This window comes from Vidua chalybeata, chromosome 5, assembly GCF_026979565.1.
Source record: "Vidua chalybeata isolate OUT-0048 chromosome 5, bVidCha1 merged haplotype, whole genome shotgun sequence".
Classification (NCBI taxonomy): Eukaryota; Metazoa; Chordata; class Aves; order Passeriformes; family Viduidae; genus Vidua; species Vidua chalybeata.
Window position 1 is genome coordinate 44,798,580 of NC_071534.1, and position 23,129 is coordinate 44,821,708.

At 35.6% G+C, this 23,129-nt stretch overlaps 1 protein-coding gene across 3 annotated transcripts in view; it reads right to left on the reverse strand.

The window, feature by feature from the left end:
- NRCAM (neuronal cell adhesion molecule) overlaps nt 1–20,027 on the reverse strand; it is a 67,415-nt gene extending 47,388 nt beyond the window's left edge. For all 3 annotated transcript variants that reach the window (XM_053942841.1, XM_053942842.1, XM_053942840.1), the window contains exons 1-9: nt 19,895–20,027; nt 15,481–15,586; nt 12,449–12,645; nt 11,398–11,520; nt 10,852–11,022; nt 10,355–10,411; nt 8,253–8,364; nt 6,140–6,324; nt 4,503–4,634 (exon numbers count right to left, since the gene is read on the reverse strand). In XM_053942841.1, coding sequence (XP_053798816.1) covers nt 4,503–4,634; nt 6,140–6,324; nt 8,253–8,364; nt 10,355–10,411; nt 10,852–11,022; nt 11,398–11,520; nt 12,449–12,645; nt 15,481–15,586; nt 19,895–19,982 — 1,171 coding nt within the window. In that variant the 5' untranslated portion in view covers nt 19,983–20,027. The remainder of the gene's footprint in view (nt 1–4,502; nt 4,635–6,139; nt 6,325–8,252; nt 8,365–10,354; nt 10,412–10,851; nt 11,023–11,397; nt 11,521–12,448; nt 12,646–15,480; nt 15,587–19,894) is intronic.
- Between the last annotated feature and the right edge of the window lie 3,102 nt (nt 20,028–23,129).

Sequence of the window (23,129 nt, forward strand, 5' to 3'; positions counted from 1 at the left end):
ATATTTTAAAAAATCTTTTTCTGGGGAAGAGGAGTGATGGCAGGGCCAGTCAAGCACTGCTTATTTGTATTTATGAATATTCTTGTCACATTACACAATAGCGGCACGAGAAGGAGAAAACGCTTTTGACACATGAGACAAATCTGAATTTGGCACTGATAGGCAAAATATCAAAAACCTATGTAATACTTAAAATGGGCTTGTACAAACAGGATAATGAATTATGTGGATTTGCTACAGGAGTTCTGCTGCTGTAACAAGACAGGTGAACATATGCCATCTAACAGCCAACATTTGCTCACAATAACATGAATTCTCAGCTTATGAGTGTGTTTTGGTCCTTTCTGAACAAAGACCTAGTTTCACCTAATTTTTTCATCACGCTGCACAATGATACAGCTTCTTGACTCTAGCCATGTTCAGTATATTCCTAAACAGAGAAGGCAGGGCCTCTATCAGATACTTCTTGTTGTAGTTAGAGATCAGCACCGTGAATAACTTCTGTTCATTTGCATGCATACTTCCATCTGGTTCATAAACTTCTGACAGCCTAAGCAATTACCTTTGCTAGTATGCTTGAATAACCACTATGGCACCATTATTACTCTTTTCTTTGGAAAAAAAGACAGAATGACATGCTCTCTGAAGAGAAGTAGTTAAAACACACCATTAGGCTTAAAACCGGAAGGGAAAAAATTAGGATAAAAAGCCATGGATAACTGAAATGGTAAAGAATGTAATTTTCCTTTTCTTACCAATCTTGCTTGCTGCTCAGCATATTATTTTCCTGTGATCACTGAAATCCTTTTCTTCCTGAGTTTCTGATTCTGACCGTTCTATTGTCTCCAAAAGCACAGCATTACCTGCACTAACTATAACCATCCCTGACTATTTTGTGCAGAATAGAAAAAAATCTGATTATCAAACTTTTTTTTATCAGCTGAAGTTCCCAGGTCAGATGCAAAGTTCCAACACAACGACAGGAGAAGCAGTGGATAAACATCTTCCCAAGCAGTCTTCTCTCTAAGACTGAAATACTGGGGGCATTAGGGTCAGCAAATTTCTCCCTACCCTCCCATGGCTGCAGTGAATAGCTTGTGGTGTGTACTCTCAGAGAAAATTATGGATGATGAATCTCTCAGTCAGGGATTTTCAAGGCCTTTCATGAAAGAAATCTAAGGGCTAATTTTTCTCCTGAAAATTGAAAATTCAGAGTGAGCACTAATGGAGACTAACTCAAACCCAGAGATTCAATGTGAAATGTAATATAAGAAGAGAAGAATGTGTTGAAAGAAGATAAACAGCACCTTTGCACTACTTTGTATAAATCTAACTGTCTGTATCTATATTTATATCTGTATTTAATAGCTCACCATGAACTATAAACCACTGGACCAAAAAATCAGTCTTTTGTACAGTATTTGCAATGCCTTTCTGAAGTCTAATTATGAAAGCATTTCCCCTTCCCAATTAATCTGGGTTGTTACTTTCTTAAAAGTTGAAACACTTTATGCATGGCTTCCCTTTTGTAAAACCATACTGAATATCTAAGCAGTAAGACACAATGGATTATGCAGTGATATAAATAATGCAGATCTTGAGTGTTAATTGAAGCACAAGGCAACACAAAGTCATGGCCTGAACTTTCAATTGCTACTTGCCAAAATAATTCTAATTGACCTTAGCGGGACTGTGCATGTGAGTTCAACATACTCCTGTGAGTAAACACTAGGAGGTTAGGTTAGGTCCATATCATCCCAACATGTCTAAAGCAGCTTATTTTTTTAGAAATGCTGGTGTTTTCAGCATGACTGTTGAAGAAAACTAATTAAAATATTTCAGGGAAACCTAAAATCTTTCTTAAAAAATATTACTTACTCAGATTATTGGAATATTGAACAAAATTCACACCATTGCAATTTTATTTTATAGTTGCTAACACACACTAATTTTTTCTCTATTTGTTTTCCCCTTTTCCCCATAGATATTTAAACCTCAGCCTCTGACTGAGATATGGACGAATGGTTCTTTCTTCAACATTCCCCCTTCCTTGTCTGACTCTATTATGGAAAAACAAAACCGGAAGAATTAAGTATCTCCCAGTTGTGCTTTTCAACAGAAAATTAAAGTATTGCAAACAGATTACTAGGCCACAGGAGGCACATTGTGGGATATATGATTACAGCATGGCTTTGAAATTCAAATGTAGCTCTTTTTCTTTGAAATCCTGCCATGGGTGTAGCTCTCTCAGCACTGCCCTGAAGCTGAAACAGCTGCTTTAGTTTCCTTTTACAGTGATTTCCTAATCATTCAGTTGGAAGATGAGGGGCTCAATTCTATAATTTAGTAACAAGTGAACAAAAAGGCACACTGTACTTGGTAATTTCCAGAACAGCTTTTGATAACTCAGAATAATAAAAAATCACAAGAATCTTAAGAACTGCACTTTCTGTGATCATGATGCTTCTCATAGATGCCCTGACAGATGCAGTGTACTAGAGCATCCCATCAACTTGCACTTAAATATTTAATGTGGAGAAGACTTCAGCTTTCTTCAGCAGTGAGAGTGACCTTTAATATAAGGCTGAGCTACCCACTTACTTATTTCCTGTGTTCTTTCTTTTTTTTTTCCCCTACTGAGTTTGAGTGGGTAATTTAATTAAAGTCTTTTAATTTTTACTGAAAATCCTCAACAAGATTTTGTGTACTGATTCCTCAAGGCCAGTCCAATATATGCTGCCTTGTATTTAGGAAATTTGGTGGCATCCTGCAGCTGCTTCTGAAAACTCTGCTTCTAAATGTTTTACTGTTACCGTGAAAGAAGGCAGAACACATCACTGCTTTTCTGGAAAATGTACTTGTGAGTCATTTGAACAGCTCGTCCTACAGCTTTGATAAGGAAGAAGAGAAAGGCAAAGCTGACTCTCATAGCCAGGTGAAAAAATATTTTACTACTCAGGAGGCCTGAAATAATAGTTAAACTACAAGAAGCGCAGGATAAAAATCTCCTCCAAACAAATAAAGTGAAGTACAAATAAGTACTTCACCAAATAATGGGGAGTATACAGAAAACAACAAAGAAAGATGAGACCACCAAAAACCCAGAATGGAGAGTGAAGGATAGGTACCAAACTTGGATGATATACAAAATTACATTGATATTTTCCTGTTTTCCCGTCTTACTATTGTTTGATGAGGTGATTAATGTCAGTTTACATAACTTATTTACAAACGGAAACGTCTAATTTTAAATTTCAGGTTGTAGATCTCACCTTCCATTTAATTAGGATTCCTGAAACAGGTTATTTGCTAAATATTTCTATTTGTTTCAATATATAATCTTATTTTGCCACCCAAAGTTGCATTTTTTCCCCCCTACAAATAAGTTTACTCTCTCTTGTATACCAAATACTTCAGATATCTCTAATGAGGGCTCTTGCTTACTTCTTGCTGTTACCTAGATTCTGGCCATAGACAATCCTTCCCCATGTCCCAGACTGGGTGAATTATATTTCGTCAACAGACTTAAACCACTGCTAAACTTCTGAAAGTGACAGAAGGGACACTATCATATTTTAAACAGACCAGTATTTTAGAGTACACTATCTCTCACAAGCCAACAGGTGAGACTGTCTGGCTTTTTGTTATTGTTTTGAGAAAGGGGAAGGATAAAGGTAGAAGAACCAAGTGTAACTTTACAGTATAAGCTATGCTCAGTGCAAACCCAGCTGACAACACACTGCAGTGTCCTCCAGCAAGTTCTTTCCAAGGCAAGTTGTACTACATATAGCAGCTACCCTGTGTCTGCCATGCAGCATTGTCAGTCCTAATACTGCAGCAATTAAGTGGCTCAATCACCAGTTCAGGGCTGCTTTTCTTACCCATGCACACCGAAACAGCTGTTCCACTGCCTTAGGGGTTCCTTTTCTTTGACACCTACTTGGCACAAACTGTTTGCAAGGTAGCTGCTGACACATTCAGAAACTTTTGCTGCTGCAGCTTCTTAGAGCTCACACACACTAAGCTGCAAATCCTGCAATGTACTGCAAATCCTACAAGTGCTCTGTATATCCACACATGTGAGGACTCATGTGTGTTTTTATGTTACATTTAGGATTCCTAGGCAACATTAGAGTTGCAGTGGGGCAGCAAAGGAGAGTCTAGACAGGACTGCCACAGAAATACAGGGATAACAATGACATCCCAGCAATGGCCCTGTGAGAGGGACCATCCAATATCCACAAAGACACTACCAGCAGAAGGCCAGATAGAAGAACTAGGAGCACGATCACACGTTTTAGTTTTCTCAAACACATTTGAGGCACATTTTGTTGTTCAGCTTTTATGAATCACAGTATTTTATCACATCTTTTATGATTTAGCATTACCTGTCAGGCAAAAACTATACAAATACAGGCTCTTCACATCTATTTGACAAAAACCACCCTGAGACACCTCACATTTTCTTACTCATGCTTCTGTGAGGTAATTAAGAATCTTACTTGCTATGGGAACACCATTTGTTAACCAGCTTATACTAGGCTTTGGGTTGCCATTAGCTCTGCAGATCAACGTTCCATCTTCTCCAGGAGACAAAACCAAGTTTCTGGGTGCTGTTATCCAGTATGGAGCAGCTGGGTTTAAGAAAAGAAAGATAGCAATTATTTTCCAAAATTATGTACCCATATTTTCCAAAATTATGTTAACATAAGGCACATGGAAACATGGAAATCAGAAGATAATTCAAACAAGCTATGTGTAGATATAGACTTACTGTTACTTTATATGTACATATATGTACATATAAAGTAACAGTTATACTTGATATAGACTATATTGTTACTTTATATGTAGATATATGTATATATATATATATATATATATATATATGTGTGTGTGTGTGTGTGTGTGTGTGAGATACTCAATTAAGTGATAGATCATACATTGGCCAAACTGACCTCCGGTCACCCACTGCATTAAAATTCTGAGATTATTTAGGGTTGCCTGCTTTGAATCTAACTTGCCTTTCCTAAAGTAAGCAAAACTTATCTGTATATGGCATTTACAGACACTACAGTGGTCTTCTGATTAATTTCAGAGATATCCATGCTCTTAGTAGTTAGGCTGTTAGGAATTAATTTAGGCTTGATTACAAAAAAAGAGATTTCATGTCAAGGGTGAAATTTTAAAATGCAAAATCCTTGGCTTCACTCGATTCAATGGCTGATTGCAGTGGGGTCAGATGTTTACCTGAGACAGATGAAAACACAGAGATCAAAATGTGTGAAACACTGGCCGTACTACAAGATATTCACCTATTTCTCCATCCTTTTTTACAATAAATAACCACAAACAGCATATATTATCACATCTTGCAATTAATTTTCAGATTTTGGATTGATGGACAGATGCAAACAGAAAATTAAACTTCTGTTCTTAGAAAGGAAGTTAAATGTGATCATAAAAAGATGCTGATCTACAACAAAACAAGTGACTATTTAGCATGCAAAGTAAGCAATACAGCTGATTATTTCAATGACTAATTAACTGTCATTACAGTTTTTTGTTTCATGGTATTCACAGCACACGTACAGCTCCTATTTAGACAAACATGATGTAAATGTTTTTAGAACTATAAGGCATCATCTTGGGCAAAAAAACATGAAGAAGATAGGAACTCAGAAACATCAGTAAAACAGTAAAAAAGGAAGAAAAACAATAGAGGAAAAAAATAATCTGGGCTATATGAATGAAGAAAAATGAAGAAAATGAGGATGAGACGATGAGGAGAGATAAGGAGGAAGACAGAGAAGCAAGAGAAAAAAGCAGTCTAATGACAGGTAATCAAATGATCTAAAATAAATGTAGCACTTGTGCAAACTAAGGCATTATCTTACTACTGTTACAGTAAAATACCGCTTTTGCCTGATGCTTTACAAAGTAACATCAAAAGATGAAAAAGATATTATAGATAGTAAATCCCTTCCAGTGTTAGAATTCAGACAGTTGAATGTTTCCTCAGGGTGATTTTTAACTATTATCATTCATCCTTTTAGCTATACTTCATCCTAGAAAGCCTGCTTCAATCCTGCATTCTGGATCCTTGACAATATTACATTAAAGATAATTTTAGTATTACCTTTCACAGTTACTGAAATGACATGATGAACTGAACCTAATGTATTTCTTGCTATACATTTGTAATTCCCAGAGTCAGCTTCTGAAACATCTATAATCTTGAGAGTTTTCTTGAAGTTTTCAAAAAATGTTCTGTTAGCTGGCAGTTCCCCACCCTCTTTGATCCAGCGGATTACCGGTGTGGGTCTGGATAAGTAAAAGCACAGATCAAATTTAAGGACTGAAGAAAAGGAAGATAAGAGTTCAATACGTTGATATCTTTAATACATGTTTTATAAATAATTATTTCAAGAGCCTCTACCCAGATTCTGGACCACATCCAACAAATATGAAAAATATGCCAGCATTTGTTTCTAGGAAATGACAAGTCTCACTAACATTGTCAATGGCCATCTGTTCATAGGATTAATAATTACAGAATATATTTGTCTGCTGATTAACCTAAAAAAACTGATGGTTAATACATGAAGACACACTTCTACTATTAAATTGATGCTCATGGTGCTTTTAAAGGTAACTTCTATAAAATGACAAGTTTATAATTGCCTTTTATGTGAGCAATATCCTAATGCTTCATGAACATCATAAGGTTCACAAAAGAGCTGTAAGGAGACAAACAATTCTTGTGAGAAATCAAGAAAAAATGTCAGTGCTGAGCCAAGTATAGCCACTTGTCACTGCACTGAGTCTAAATCTTGGCTATGCCCCATGTTGTCCACTGAAGTTGAAAGTTGTTCAAACACATGGAGATATACTTTGAAAATTACAAGAAATTGCAATTTGTTGCTTACTGAATAGAATGTCCTCTCTCAAATGGTAATGGCTCTAAGCAAATGTTCCCTTAGCAGTCTAATATCACATATTTTTTAGCACAGACACCTAGCAAAGATGACTTTTAATTATGGTGTCAATGATTAGGAATAGTTGTTTCAAATAAAATCTGCATCTGGCCCTTTGTAGACAAGTATTCCCTCACTGATTATTTGGCTTTTTTTAATTACATGACAGCTAAAGACAGAAAGCCATATAATCTATTACAGTCTTTTTTTTTTCACAGGTTTTATCCAGCCATTTTACTACAATTTGGATCACCTAATACTTTTATTGCAGGGTTGTCAAAAGGCATATAACTATATTGCAGATGAAGATTACCTGGGCTGGTGCTACTTCCATTCACAGGGGTGGTTTTGCTAGTGCTGCTGGGGCAGACACCTGAGCAGGCCAAAGCTGAGACAGAAATACTGCACTGATGCTCAGATCAAGCTGTGCCTGAGCATGCCCTGTGGAGCTCATGCAAGTGAACACATATGCATGGTGCTGTTGCGCATGATTTGCAATTATTGGAATTCCTCATGGCTACCTGAGAGCACTCTGCATCATATGCCTTTGTGCACGGTAAACATATTTACAGTTCTTTAAAAGGTTTTCTGCTTCTATTCTATAACTAATCTATTCTCAGATTTCTTCCTGAGAATGAAACTGATTTAAAGATCAACCTAATTCGTGAAGTTAAATAGCTCTTAGTAATTTTTTTTTGCACAATAACCGGCAGAAGCAAACTTGTATTGCATTGAAGAAACAAGTACCATTTAAGCTCAATTACAATAAGAAATTAGATGTAAGGACCTGAAGATTTGTTCTAACAATTCCCACCTAGCAGATCTACTAAGTAGTTATTAACACATGTAAGCTGTTTTCTTGGATTAGAACAGCAAATTCGTATCTATTTTTTATATAATTTGAGAACCTAATGACTGCAAACTTAGAAAACAACAGAGGCGTTATTCCTGACTGCAAATCTGTGGATATGTGCCTGAGTTTAGTCTATAGCATTTCTTGCCTGTTTCCTTTAAAAACAATGGTATAACCCATATCCTGTGCATAGGGTTTGGGGATATGAGAAGGCAGAGGCCATACATGCTCATAGCCGGTTTCAAAGTCTACTGATGCCAAGTAAATGGTGGAGTTCCTTAAAAAAGCTCTTTGCATTTTACACTTCTGCTTCTTTGAAACACATAAGCTTATACAGCGGTCACGTTTTTAAGCATCTCTGAAATGTTTCCCTCTGTTTCTGTATTTCTATTTAGAAAAAAAAAATCTTAAAAGTAACTCACAATCCTGCTGCGATGCACTCCAACAGAAGCACATTTCCTCTGAGTTCCACTTTGGTACTTGTGCTACCTGTTGGTGTTAGAAGAACTGGCTGCCTTTCTGTAACTGGCTTTGCTGGAACAAGAAGTAGTAAAACAATTAATTTCTAAATTTTATTCTAATGTCAATTAAGTGCATACATCCATTCTCACATTTTGAACAGAGATTTTGCTCCACATTGGCCATTTGATTAAAAGTCATTGTGCAGCACAACTACAAAGCTGAACACATTAGTTTTTTGACAGACATAACATATCTGTTAAATGCCACAATTTTGAACACATAGAAGAGAAATGTTATTAAAAGACAGGAACAATTGATACAAAGCTTTTACATAAGCAACTGTGCAGTCTGAATCCTAAGTAGCTGCTGTTTCATTCAACAGAACTATAATGGGGAGTAAGGCCACTGGTGTGAGGCACAGTGCAAGACTGAGTGTTACTGAAAATTCCTGGGTTTCCATCAAAGTAAAAATAAAGCAAAGTTATTTTAATCAGAAACATAAAATAAGGGAGTGAAAGGTACAGTCTACTTTGGAATATGTTTTAATATTTTCTAGACGATGTGAGGCATTGTTTCAGAAATTAATCCTGGTATTTTCCTTTTACTATATATTTAACTTTAATTTAAGCTGTTCCCCAGTCTTGCAATATAGAACCTTGATTAGCCTGTAAGCAATAACCACAGTAAACAGGCAACTATAAATATAAGACTCATTTCTGACATTATACTTTGTTGGCTTTTGAAGAATACGGTATTTTCGATGCCTTCATGGAATTCAGAGTAAGAGTTTTCTGTAATTATAGTGTTTTGTGTGAATACTTTAATGTCCTCTTGTAGTAATATTAATATATAGAATTAAGTGGCTCTGAAGTGCAGTAAGAGTCCGAATCATTACGGTAAATAATTTTGTTTTTTAAAAATGGGATTAGAAACATAATAAACTCGAAGTTTGTTAGGGTACAGGATTTACTGATACATTAGCATAAATACAACGTTTCATTTTAATCCAGTATGTGCTGTGAATTCCTTAATAACCCGTACACAATCAGCTCAAAGGTGTGGGAGAACAGAGAAGTCCAGAGTCAAGAACACAGCAGACAGTCCCAGCAACAACTCATCTAGACAGTGCTGGCACTGCCAAGGGCTGCAGACTCACTTGGCCAGACTGAGTGCTCAGAACAATTACTCATGGTGGTTCTGAGCTGGGAGCCAACACAACAGTGTTTTCCTCCCTAATTGTAGCTAATACATTGTTTTGTGTTCAGGTACTTATTTCTTGTTTTTCCCATCTAAATAACATGTAATTTTTATGTAGAGAACTAAAACATTCTGTGCTTATGTTTTATTTTAGATTAATGAAAGTTATGGTTTAATATGCACAAAGCCCCACTTCACAAAGAAAAAGACAAAAAATGGAATAAATATCAAGTACTTTCTATGTCACCCAATATCAAGTGGAGAGTCTAGAATCAGTGGTGCTCCAAAATCAGCCTTGCTAAACACACATACATCTGTTCAGGAGGATTTAATTCAGAACATACAAAAAGACCATTCAACACAGATTAATAGAAAGATCAGCTTAAACACCAAACAAACAAAACTTATCCTATCGCTATGAATTTATTGGTACATTCAGTAAGTTACTAAATGCAAAGTGGATCTGTTAGGTTCTTAATTGTTGTTATTTATTATGCAGCACATGACATTGAATAGTCCTAGTGATAATGAACATAATCAAACTACTAGGTAAATTGGAGGAAATATATAAAATAGTCAACACAATATAGAAGTAGTTTTTAAACTCTGCATCAGTGTGAAAGCACTCTTTTATTAGAAGTGTTTATATTTTCTATGAGCCACATGTTACAAGAGTAATGAAAAATTAAATATTTGAAAGCATCACACTGTGCAGTCCCTTTGCAATGTTTTATCACCAGCACTAATTGATACCTTTATTAGAAACTGAAAAAGGAGCAAAAGATTAAGTAGCCATGGAGGTAAAGTTAGTCAACTAAATGCTACTGTAAAACAAGGAGTATCAGTGGGGACCAGTGTAACTCACCACCATAAATATCAGTGTCACTCAAATTAGCAGCTATAGTGTCATTCAATGAATCCACTGAAATAAACAGAATATCATGAAGAAAGCATAAAAGAGGGATAAATAAAAGTTCTGGGAATCAAAAGGTGATGATGTGGCCACGGTGAGTTAATCAAGTGATTGATTAATTTGTTTCAATAGTTACAATAATCATAATAACTTCATATTCTTGCATGGGAAAAACATTAGAAAACTGTTATTTTTTACACTGTATATACCAAATCTTAAACATTTTTTCAAAACACAAAGCCTTATAAAGTGAAAAATGACAGCTTTTAAAATCAATTATATTTCAAGTAAACTGGAGATTACGTTTCAAGTTTATACAGTAATGTAATTTCTTATTCAAAATTGAAATGACAAAATTCCCTAGCATAACACTACTAAACTTTAGCATGTAACTTGAGAACTCTGGCTAAATACTGTGCAAGTATGTAATTTGGTGATGCAATACTTACTTGAAAAGACTTTTACAGATATGGGTTGTTTCTGCTGTATGGTTTGTGTGTGATTAAATCTTGCATAGCAGATATAATCCTCCCGGGTGTCTTCTGGTTGTACGTTAGAAAAATAAAGATCTCCATTGAGACCTTGGGAAACTCTTTCACTTTGAGGCAGCCTTTGGAAAGCTAAAGGAAAGCAAGAACACATTTATGTTAAATATAATTGACACACTCTATTATTATGATCTGCAGATTCCACATTCATTCAATTACACTTGTTTGTGCCTTGGTACATATACAGACATTTCTCAGCTTCCTGATGAGACCCCTTGTCTACCCATTCTTCCCCAGTGGGTTAATCTACAACTTACATTAAGATCTCCAGCTGCTTTTAGCTTCATGCTTTTAGGCTGTATGTCTGCATACTTCCTCTGTTCTACAGAAATGGAAATTCACTAAATTTTATCTTAGAGGGAAACTTCACCATCTGTGGTTTTGGTAAGCAATGATCTACTATGTAGAAAAACTGCAAAAAGTCAACTGCATAAAAAACAAACTCACCATTATCCATCCAAAATATGATAGGTGGTGGTAAGCCAACAGGAGGTCTGCAGTGCAGTACTAGGGAATCACCTTCACGAACATGATTTGGTTCTAGTTTTTCTTTCGTCCACAAAGGTGATCCTATAGAAAGTATTTTTGACACATACACAAACTTTGGATTGGCAAAAACTCAAAAATTTAAAGGGAAAATGCACAAAGTATTCCAGAGAAATGAAAGAACTACATCCATCAGAATGTTTTATCCTTTTATGTTTGCTAATGTTTTCATTTTTGTTCTTTTTTATGTTTTCTTGGAAGAAAAGTACATCAATGATTTATTGAAGGTATAATCAACTTATTCAGATTATTTTGTCTACTCCTTAAAGGTTGATAACAGTATCTTGCAAATTTTGACTATACTAAAAAAAAGGTGAATGTGCTAAAATAGAAAAAGGGGTAGACATTCCTGAAGCAGTATTATACACACATTCTTTAATTAAAAAGTGAGAACGGCACATATTTAGCTGAGAAGCTTGAAAACTAAACTGAGATAAAGCTCATAAAAATCTGTAGAAGCAATCTACCATTAATCAAAAAATTTTAGCTTCTTTTTTAGTTCCAATTTGTTATGTTTTAGAGCTATTACAAAAACTATGGAGTACAGACTTCAAAAACAGAATAAAAATTGTGGTCATCAATTATGCCATCAATGTCAACAAATTATCCTCAAAGCCTTACAGACTTAAATATTTTATTCTAGCAGTAGTGTCATACATACAATTCAGTTTTAAACATTATAAGGTTATCCAGATGTATCAAGAAAAAAATAAATTAAAAATTAAATTAAAAAAAATTTAAATTTAAAATTAATTTTTTGTAAAAATGCCTTTTAGAGAACCTGTAATACAGTACTATACCTGAGTATTAGAAAATAGGCAAGTATGACTAGTAGCATGGTCATTTGGATGACTGAAGTTTTGAGACAAGAAAACAAAAAGGCAAAAAGTTCATAAGCAAATAAGAAAACCAAAGTGCTTCCCACTTTAGGAACATTAAGAGCTTTACTTACTAGAAGGCCTTATAACGATATTGTTGGAAATGGCTGCTCCTCGTTCATTCCTTGCTGTACACTGGTAAACTCCCTCATATGCTTCTGCTTTCCCACCATTCATAATATTTATGACAAGAGTCCCTGAATTTGGTTTCATTGTTACCTGTGCATCTTTATCTATATCAAAATGAGTTCCATTGCGCGTCCAGGAGAAGCTAAAACAATAAAAACAAAAAGAAAAGTTTATTCTTAGCTGCTTTTTGTTGATTGTATGAAGAAAAAGAAGAAAAAACTAATTAACAAAAATACATATTATATTTTCAATAGCAGATAGGTAAAGACTCATTCCTAAACTAAATTAACTAATAAAGCAATACAGAACTCTCACTATAAGAAATCTGGCAATATTTTAAGATAAAATGTTTGGCTGAACATGTTAACAGGAGCTATTTCAAAGTTAATTCTTTTTTTAAAAAATACATTAAAAATTTCTGAGGTTAATTATATATGGAAAAGAACTGATTTCCTTTCTACTAAAAATGATGCAGTAACATCTGCAAGAACTGATATTGCTAAAGCTGCATTAGCATTTCCATTATAAAACCTATTGTTGAAAGGGTTTATAAACCTGTCTTTAAAAACTTGCTCAGGGCTGAAATATGTCATCTCAGGCCCCAGCAGGAGACCATTTCTTTTAATTGGTTTGGCGATTTTGAAGATATGCAATTGAATTAAAGACTGTGGTGAGTTTGAGGTTTTTTTCACTATTTTAATGCAAACAAAATTCTCTAATAGAAATTATATAGTCTGATAGCCTTTATTTTACCTAGAAAAATTTATACCAAGATACAAGAGATGTTTTGAAAAGTAGTCCTTAAAAATGAAGACTGATTGAACTCACAAAAAATTGTAAAGAAGCAGAGATTCACAGTCTACAACTTAGACTACTGTAAACACCGCTTTCTTACTTATGCTCTGTTTATGGTCAGTAGTCACTGAGAGCTTGACCAACACCCACGAAATGCTGAGCACTCACAGCTTCAAATGCTGTGAACAACAGTTTTTCTAATTTTTACATTTCAGCTTCACAATCTTAAGCACAAACACTCTTTCTGCTGGTTAGAATGCTTCCTAAAGTATAAATGTAAATGGTACTGGAAAAGCTCAAATTCTAACTGACTTAAACTGTGCACTGACCACCTGCAGCAGGACTGGACATGACATTTGCACCTTATGTTGGGGGAGAGAAGAACTGGACCTGCAACAGTGCTGCACCACAATGCAGTGTTTTTGGGAGGACTGCCATGCATAGTGAACTAACAGAGAACCTCTTTCTTGCAGCTTTGCAGGTGAAGTTTCAGAATGTGGGGTTTCCATTACCAATGTTAAGGATGCAAGAAAGTGTAATGTAGATTCAATGAGGGGTGGAAAAAGTGGTACAAACCCCTGAATTTGAGATGAGTGATTTGAAATGAGTCAGAGTCTTTGCTGCTCTAGCTACAGGTAGCAGCACATCCACAAACCTTTATGCTAGGTGCTCTCACCAATAAGAAGTTATCACAGTGATATCACATGATTCACACTGTGGGCTGAGAAAGTCCACCTTTGACTTCAGAGCTCTGGAGCAGTTCAATTTCCAATATGCATTTGCAGATTATCGAGAGTGATGGACCAACCAGACTAACTATTAATACAAATTAAATAAATGTCATATCTTAAAAAATAAGCAAGACTAAGTACAAGCTTAGAAAACTCATTTAAAAATTCTGTACTTAAAACCTGTCACTTCCTCTGTAGCACAGAAACAAAGCCATGTTTGATGGGGAAGATAAGGATGTACAGCAGAGAGCCTTGGCACATGGCTTGAGTATGTCAGTCTCCAGGCAGCACTCTTTTTCTCTCAGATAATTCCAATCAACAGTGTTCAAGAGAAATATCAGCAGAAGCAGTTCAGTTGTCCCAAAGTAGATAATAATCATCTGATCCTCCAGGTAAACACCCAGACTCTTAAAAATGGCATTGGGCCAGCGAAATTAAAATGCTAGTAAACAAAGCAGCTCTGTGGCACTCCTGTCCTTAATGGAACACTAGAAAGGGTGAGAGTATCCCAGATAATCTCCATCTTCTCCATTCTGCTGCCCAGCATGATAATGACCATGAGCCAAGGCAACCAGCAGAAGCAATGCAGAAAAAACCCTAGTTTTTCAGAAGAAATACATCTAACAATCTCTGTCTGTCTGAATGAGCAGTTTTAGACAGGTCTTGCTAGTAAGATGTAGCATAACACTGCTAGAGTAGAGAGAAGCACATTTCTATGTTCACAGTCTCCGCAATCAGCAGCAGTTATTAACAATGCCAGAATGTATCATGGTTACTGATGTTTCCCATGCAGGTACTCAGTAACTTGAAGTGAGTAGCTGTCAAATATTTCAAGATGCTGAAAGGTAATCTTAAAATGGACAATGAACAGGAATCTGATCCATTTCTGCCAAAACCAAAACTTTAAGGCTATTAAATACACAAAGCTGCTGATCAATACGACTGATACAGGCTACATAACTTCTGACAAATTGTATTTCAAGATCAGCCTCACAAAATGGAATTATTTACAAAACATTACATTTGATTGTGTTAGCATTAGTCTGACTTTATTCAATGTGCATTCTTCCTAAAGACTATGCCTGAACCTTGCACACTATCCAGCTCATAGTACAGCATGCCTCCTAGTGTGTTCCATGGGCATTTACCTATCTGCTCTTGTAATAATCAAGCATTATTTTACTGTTAGAGTTTTGAGAAGAAAACAAATGCTACAATTTCTTGATGACTCTAGAAACATTTAAATGTCAAGTGTGATAAGAGTCAAAATTGTGCCACTATCTGGTAGCTGTGTAATTTACAGAGGTACAGATGAGTGCATGTTTCTGCATGTGCAAGCACATTCATACATATAATCTTGATCTCGTTTGTTTACAAAAATTACAGTATGTTCTCCTAGTTCTTCCATACTCTTAGGCTAATAAAAGCAAAAAAAAAAAAAAGCTACTAACCTAGGAGGTGGCTTTCCTTTGGCTTCACACTGTATTACAATATTCTCTCGAGGGTCAACAATGTAATCTTTTGGAGATTGCTGAGTTATCGTAGGAGGTTGTGACACTTCATTATGAAATACAACAAAGAGAGATGATTTCAACAATATTTTCAAAGTATCACCAAGACACTTTTGTAAGCAAAGAAAGAAGAATTGCAGTTAGCAACCAAATCATTGACAGAAGAGTGGGATTAAAGTATCCTTTGTATCAGGAGGCTGAAACTCTCTACCCTTGTAAATTAGTGTATCTATACTAACTTCCAACTGAGATATCCTGATTTACAGCAGATGAAGATCTTGGCTAAAATGTTTAATGAAAGTATCATTTCTATACCTCAGATTTCAACAGATTTTCACAAAACCAAAGGACACAAATTCTAAATCCAACAAATCTGAAATCAACAGCTGCAAGACATAAACCTCCACAAAATGTTTTTTTACACAGAAGGAAAAATATACATTGCTTTATGCTTCTAAACATTTTGTATATTTTCAAATTCTCTGTGGTTGAAACCTTTCCACACATTTATTTTGCTTAACATATTGCATTAATCTACAAAGCATGCTTTTAAGAACTACTTTTCAGGAGTAAAAAATATGTTACAAGCAAAAGACACTGTTAGAAATGACAAAAATAGTATCTAGTTTCCAAATAAAGTAAACATGTAGGAAAAGTAAAGCACCAATTCCCCTGAAGAAACCCATTAAAAATATAGCTTTGTGAACTGTCTCAGGAGAAGCAATTATTTAACATTTGTGATTTTTCAAGTACTATAAAACAAGTAGCACAGAACAAAATTGATTGACCTGACAAAGTAGTTGGTGTCTACCTATGGTAAGTGATTTATAACCTATTACCATTATTACGCCCATTTTTGCATTAAAAAACACTGTTTGTGATATTAAGATAGTGAGAAAGGTGTCTTCCTCAACATTATTCATATGTTTATAGTTTAGTGTCACCTAAATAAACCTGTTTAATAACATGCCCATGAACATCCCTGTCTCAGTGCTATAAATCCCCTGTCCAGCAATACCCTTTGCTTGTGCTTTGGGGTAATTTCTAGCCACTGGAACAAAATATTTCAATCATTAGAGTTAGCTGTGTTCTCATGCATCACTCTAGAGAGTTAAAATTCTACAACTGGGATTTTTATTAAGTCTTCATTAAGGATACCATTTCATATTAAGTACTCCTTTGCACAGAAAGAGGTACCTATCTGTATAACCCTACCTGCAAGAAACAGGAAAAGAAATCCAATCATGGAATCATAACACAGCAGCCAAGCAGAACAGAACAGGCCACAGAGAACTGGGTTCTGCTCCTCACTGCACAGGGGAGAATCCTTGAAAGAGGAAGGCAACATTTTTACATGATGCCTTTGTGTGTATTTCTCTAGGCGTACTTGAAGGCAGTCCTTTTCCCTCTCAGAGGCATTTCTCAGGTTCAGAGAATGTCAGATGCTTACTTGGGAAAAGCAAATATACTCTGAAAAAGGATATGACACAAACACTGCCCAACTTATAGGATATTCTATCTGATGCACATCAAAGACCTGAATTCTCCACTCCTGTGTTATGGACTGCACCTAAAACTGATTAAATTCATAAAACTAAAGCTAAGTTAGAACCCATAAAATATGAGTTCTACTTAAATAGCTATGTCCACTGTAGATATAAAAATATGTCCACATCAGATATGTAAAACAGTACAAAAGTACATATATTCCAATCAATTTATTTCTTATCAAATATATTTACTCCTGAAAGTAGTAATAAAACACTTCACATGCTGATATTGAGTGAAGATTTTAATGTTCAAATAGCACACCCTCAAAAATCACACCATTAATTTATTCAGAATATCATAATGTTATTTTATGTACAGTAGCATTTTCTGAACACTGCATGCACAAAACATCTAGATACAGCAAACCAAATTATCAACAAGATGTCAGAATCACACATTTTTGGACTGCAAATTAAATTTGCAACACAATCTGTATTAATTTTCAGCAGCACACGACCTATTTTTAGTGAAGAGTAACTTACATTCTTCTAGCAGTTTTGCTTTTATTCCCACATCAGAATCAGCAGTTGAATGGACAAATGGAGATTAAAGAGAAACATTCGTTAGTGAAGAGAAAATTAGCAATTTTGAGAGGGAAGATAAGTATCTCTGACAAGTACATTGGTCACCACTAAAAAGAAAACATTTAAATCATTCAGCACTGCAACCCATGCAGCAATGCCTGAAATTCCAACCACAATTTCCATTGTGTCAGCTATTACTACATTTATCTTAAAGCTTTTGGCATGAGAAACTTTCCTGAAGTGTTGACTTAGTAAAGGCAACCATGCTATATGATTTTGGCCTTGCAAGGACATAAAACACTAATACTGAGGAGACAGCAGCAAATCAGGATTAATGGAGTGCACTACAGTCATGCTGCAGTCAAAATCAATCCACCCATATGATCACATGGAAGAACAAAGAACAAATGGATGCTTCAGCCTAAAATTACACTTGTAAAGACAAAAGCACCTAATTCTACTCAACAGACTTGCAACCCTTTTTGGTTTGAAAAATAACTAAACAAACAAAAAAATCATCTTAGCTCTCAGATCTTTATTGCTTAATTCCAAAGTTTTGCATAAACACGTCTCTTCATCAATAGGCCAAATGTCCCTGAGTCCCCTACATTTTCAGTCATTCCTGGCCTGCTTTGAGGAGACACTGACTAGGAACTAGTGAACTTGCTATTAATATGAATTTCTAACCTGGATGAAACCTAAATATTCAAATAATCGATTATGTTCTCATCACCAGGTCTCTATGGTACTCAGACCCACAAAAAAAAAATCTAAGTCCTTTGTGGTGCTCTCCCAGAGACCATTCTCATCATTATTTATGAAAGCAATACCATCATTCCAGATGTAATTTCTGGCTAAAAATTCAAGTATGTGACTTTATCAGACCTCACAAAGTTATTAAGCATGAAGTAGAAGGGAATTAAATTCTCAGTACAGAATTAAAATTATACATCCAAAAGGGCTATTCATTTTTTTTTTTTTCTATTGATGCATTTCTGGCAAATTTAACCCATTATCTTGCTCTTAAGATAGCGATATTAAAGAGGTGCAGAATTTATATTAGTTGCTAAACTACAAGATAGTTTTAAAACACTGTAGCCTGCAAAGATGATTAAAGAGAAAAATTAAGTTTTGAAACTTAGACATTCATTTATTCATCAAAATCTCAAAGCCTTCTTTAACCCACAGCAAGTTGGATGTGATTCAGATATATTGATTTTGTTACAGAAATACAGGTCATTGGTTTGATAGGCTTGTAAAATGCATGGGTAAAAAAAAAAAAAACAACACCAAAGCACTTGCAATGTATGTCAATGATTATTAAAGAAAAACATGCATTTCTGGAAGGTAGGAAGGCATGAAAACCACAGGGGTAAAGAAAACCATGCAGATTAGAATCACAGACAAATTTACTGATGTATTAACAAATGAATCATCACTGTGAGGTGCAACATGGCTCACTGAATTCTGAAAAAGTGATCATGTCTATCTTAGAAAGAAAACAGCAACTTGAAACATGAGTAGGTTAATAAAATTAGCTATTGAGAATGTAAAATGCAGAAGCTACCATTGCTTCCTTCTCAGCATGGACTGCTACCTTCAAGATTCCCCACTAACAGAGTCTTATATTAGACAAGAACTTCAGATCTTAGAACTTCCCCTCCTCCAGATATTTCCTCATGTGTTAATGCTGGAGTTCCCTGCTCAGCACATTTCTAACATGTTTTTAAGTAAAAGTTCTTAACTGTTTTCAGGCAGTGCTTAAGAAATTAAAGAGCCTTACTTACCCTTTTGCATCAAAAAATAAGATGCTTTGAGTGTCTGAATTTTAGGTATTTGAATTTTTTACTAGCTCTCACATCAGCTCCTGGGAACTCTTGTCTGAAGGTAAGGGTGATTGTTTACAGCCACTAGGAATTGTCCTGGGATTTTTAGAAAATTACCAATATGATCTTAATTTCACAAATAATTAGCATTCAGCAGGGCTTTTCTGGCCTTCTCCAGTTTGATCAAACAATGTGTATTACTGAAGCGTAAGTAGGATTCTGTGAGAACCCTGTGTTAAACCTCCTCAACTGAACAATGTAACTCATTTTATATGCACAGGTTTTGAACATCTTCAGTAAGTCAGTGGAAATATTCATAATTATAACGTCCTGATTGAAGTGACCAAACACATTCTATTTTTAGCTCCATGTTGGAGTTATCTTCAGCTTCCTACTGAAATTATTTAATTAATCTTCCATTATTCTGCACCTATTTATCAGGTTAATACTTACAGTCAAGAGGTACATCCAGTGCAGAAATAATTTGGCACAGAAAGAGGACCAGGGAAGTTTTGCTTGTAGGTATGCTCATCTTTTCCATCGTGATTTTAGGCTGTACTGCGTAAATCACACTTGAAGAATGAAGTTCAACTTTGTAAGACTAGATAGCTTGCAGTAGATATGTAAGTATAGACAAGAAACCTGATAAATAAAAAACAAAAGAACGATATGCAGATACAGTGGAGAGTTAAATGATCACATGCATCTTAAAAATATTATGAAATACAAGCAGTCTAAATACTATATCTAAAGATAAGATTTACATCATGTGTTCTACTGAAACCCAAAAAATTCACAAATTCTTAGGTCACCTAGATCATAACACTTTCCTAAAGAAGCTAGTAAAGAACTCCTATAACCTTATTGAATGGAAATACAAGTGCCTCTCCTAAGAAGGATAAAGCATCAGTCAGACCATCTAGTTAAAACAATAGTATATACTAAAGATAACAGTTCTCTGAAGTAGATTTAGAGGATTAAAGCTCTGAATGCCCACCTAGTCTCTCCTTCAAGCACCCTGCACTATTCTTGGAAAGAGGCATTGTAGGCATCTACTCCAATGAAAACATGTCAAGCCATGAATTTGCTAAGTAAACTGTGGAATCTTTCTGCAGCTTTGAGTTAGGTATCCCAGCTTGTCCCCACTTTGGAACTCTTTCTAATTAGACAGCTGTAGACTGAATACACAAGACTTCATGAAGGTGCTACGGTGCTACCATGTGTACTGTACCTAGGCTCCTATTTCTGGATATCTGATTCCTCTCAAAATAGATAACATCAAAATACTTTGTCATTTCTAGCCTGAAACCAAAATACATTTAACTGTCAGCATACTCTCAAACACTTTTCTCCTCCTTTCATATGTGACAAACTGTGGGAAAAGAATCTTAAGGGAAATCTGTTCTTTGAAATGTGCTACATTTCCCCCCTCAGCCAAGCATGAGAGATCACATTAGCCATGCAGAATGATTCTGGTTCCCTCTTCTGCATTCAGGATCAAGCTCTAGTTGAGAAGAATGTTGGAGGAGTAAAAACTAGCTGCCTGCAAGCCTCATCAGCATCACCAGTGACCTACAAAGAGCTATGCAGCCCTAGAAATCCAAATGGTGCTTGCACAATGCATTCTCAATAAATGAACATCCACCGAGAAAGTACTTCCCAGATGGATCAGAAAGTTCACAGTGATCAGCATTAATCCACCTTGAAGAGAACACTTGCTCAGCTCTACAGATATGAAACACAAAGCTATCCAGTCCACAAGGAGTTAAATTTGCAAAGAAGCAGCTGCTTTAAGAATGTTGAATTAAGAGTTGTTTGTGCTTCCTGAAGTTACTTAAACCAGTCTGTGGTAAGAATTTCCCTCAAATTTTCACATTACAGAAGAAATTATGCATTTTAATTGCTTCTGTAAATTGTTTTTCTCTTTGTACAGTCCTCTGAGCAGAGACTGGAATTAGAAACTAGAACTGAGGCATGGAGCTCTACTTCTTATCATAACCTTGGACATCAAACTCCCTGATTCTTACTGTCTCTATCTGTAAAACCGATTCTTCTTTCAAAATAAGAATATTCCAGTAGGTTAAAGTTCTAGACATGTACTACTTGGAGTTGTTGGGAACTGCTGAATGAGGCATCATGGAAGAGAGCAAGTTGCTTATCGACATTCCAAACTATCTCTAGGACTGCACACCATAATGTAACAACTAATTATTTATCACAGCAGACTAGAAAAATTACAAAAAAAACTCATCAGAAGAGAGGACACCACAGTTCTGGCCTTTGCGTAATTATTTATATAAACAGGAACTGCACAAGCAGACAAGGTGGCATGCTAACCTACAAAATACTCAGAAAGGGGTTCAGTCATGTAGCAGGAAAGCAGGAAAAATACTCAGACTTTCATAGAAAAACAAATTGAACTTTCCTACATTTCAAATGAGCATCCTAAATTGCTGGGGGTTGAGCTGGGAAAGGTGAGAAGTGTTTTCTTCATCCCATTTTGGCACGTACAGTTTACTATGCTCCTGCTACAGTGAGCAAGGGGAAAGAGTAGAGCTTCTGTCGAGAGTGCCTGAGAACACTCTAGCATGTTTCCTGCAATGAAGTGCTCTCCAGAAAAGCTGATTTTATTCCAGTTTCTGCAGCTGTCTGCTCTTCTCCAGTTAAACTAGGTTCTCACCCACTGTTCTCCCGATCTTTATGTCTCCTCATTACAGTATCACAATTATCAAGGTGCCCTCTCTGTGCATTGACCTGGGATTTACAGGATATTCTTTGAAGTATTATGCAAGTGAACCTTGACTTCTATTGTTTCTTCTCCATGCAACATTTCAGTTCTCCTTACAAAACCCTGAAAACCTGATTATCCACTTTATTGTCTTGTTCTTTCCACATGTAAAATGAGTATTGCAGTGACTTGAGAGTACTGTAAAATTAAACTGCATTTGCTTTGAACAAGTACAAATGAATACACAAGCACTGGTGAATCAGGCAGGGGCAATTAAAATGATTGGGAAAGTAATACTCTTGAGAAATTGTCTCATATTGTCTACCTCTGCTACTGCAAAGTTCCAGTAGAATACCTATTGAATCTGCTGCTGGGATGTTTGGATATAATATGGGAATTCAACCTCAGGGAGCCAATGCACCCTAAGGGTTTGTGATAGAATATTACTGAAAATTATTTTAGGTTTGTCAGCACAACTGGCTGCTCTTGCTGAATATACTCAAGATTAAATCTGGCATAATTTAGTATGAATACAACAGCTGCTATGTAGAACTAAACATTGCTTTGACATAATATTATCTGCTACAAAATCAGGACAGGCCTCCAAGCGCAGATCAATGTAAAGGCTACAATTGCAAAACTTGAAATATTTATACAGCAGATTGCTTTTTCCTCCAGATAATTTATTTACAATCTCTTGTACCTGAGACATTTTTCCCTACCCTTTTCATAGGAAAACACATATATTGTGACAGTTTGTTCAGGAGTTTACTCACCAATTTGTACAAAATAAGATTTTCTATACCTGCATACCTCCTATGTACCTAACAAAATGTCACTTGTTATGTCTTCAGTGCTTCTTGATGAATTGCTGACTGTGACTAACAACATGAACTAAGGGTTGAAGCTATGGGATAGCAAACAGGAGTAGAGTTAAATAAAAATGCAAAAGCAAAGTGC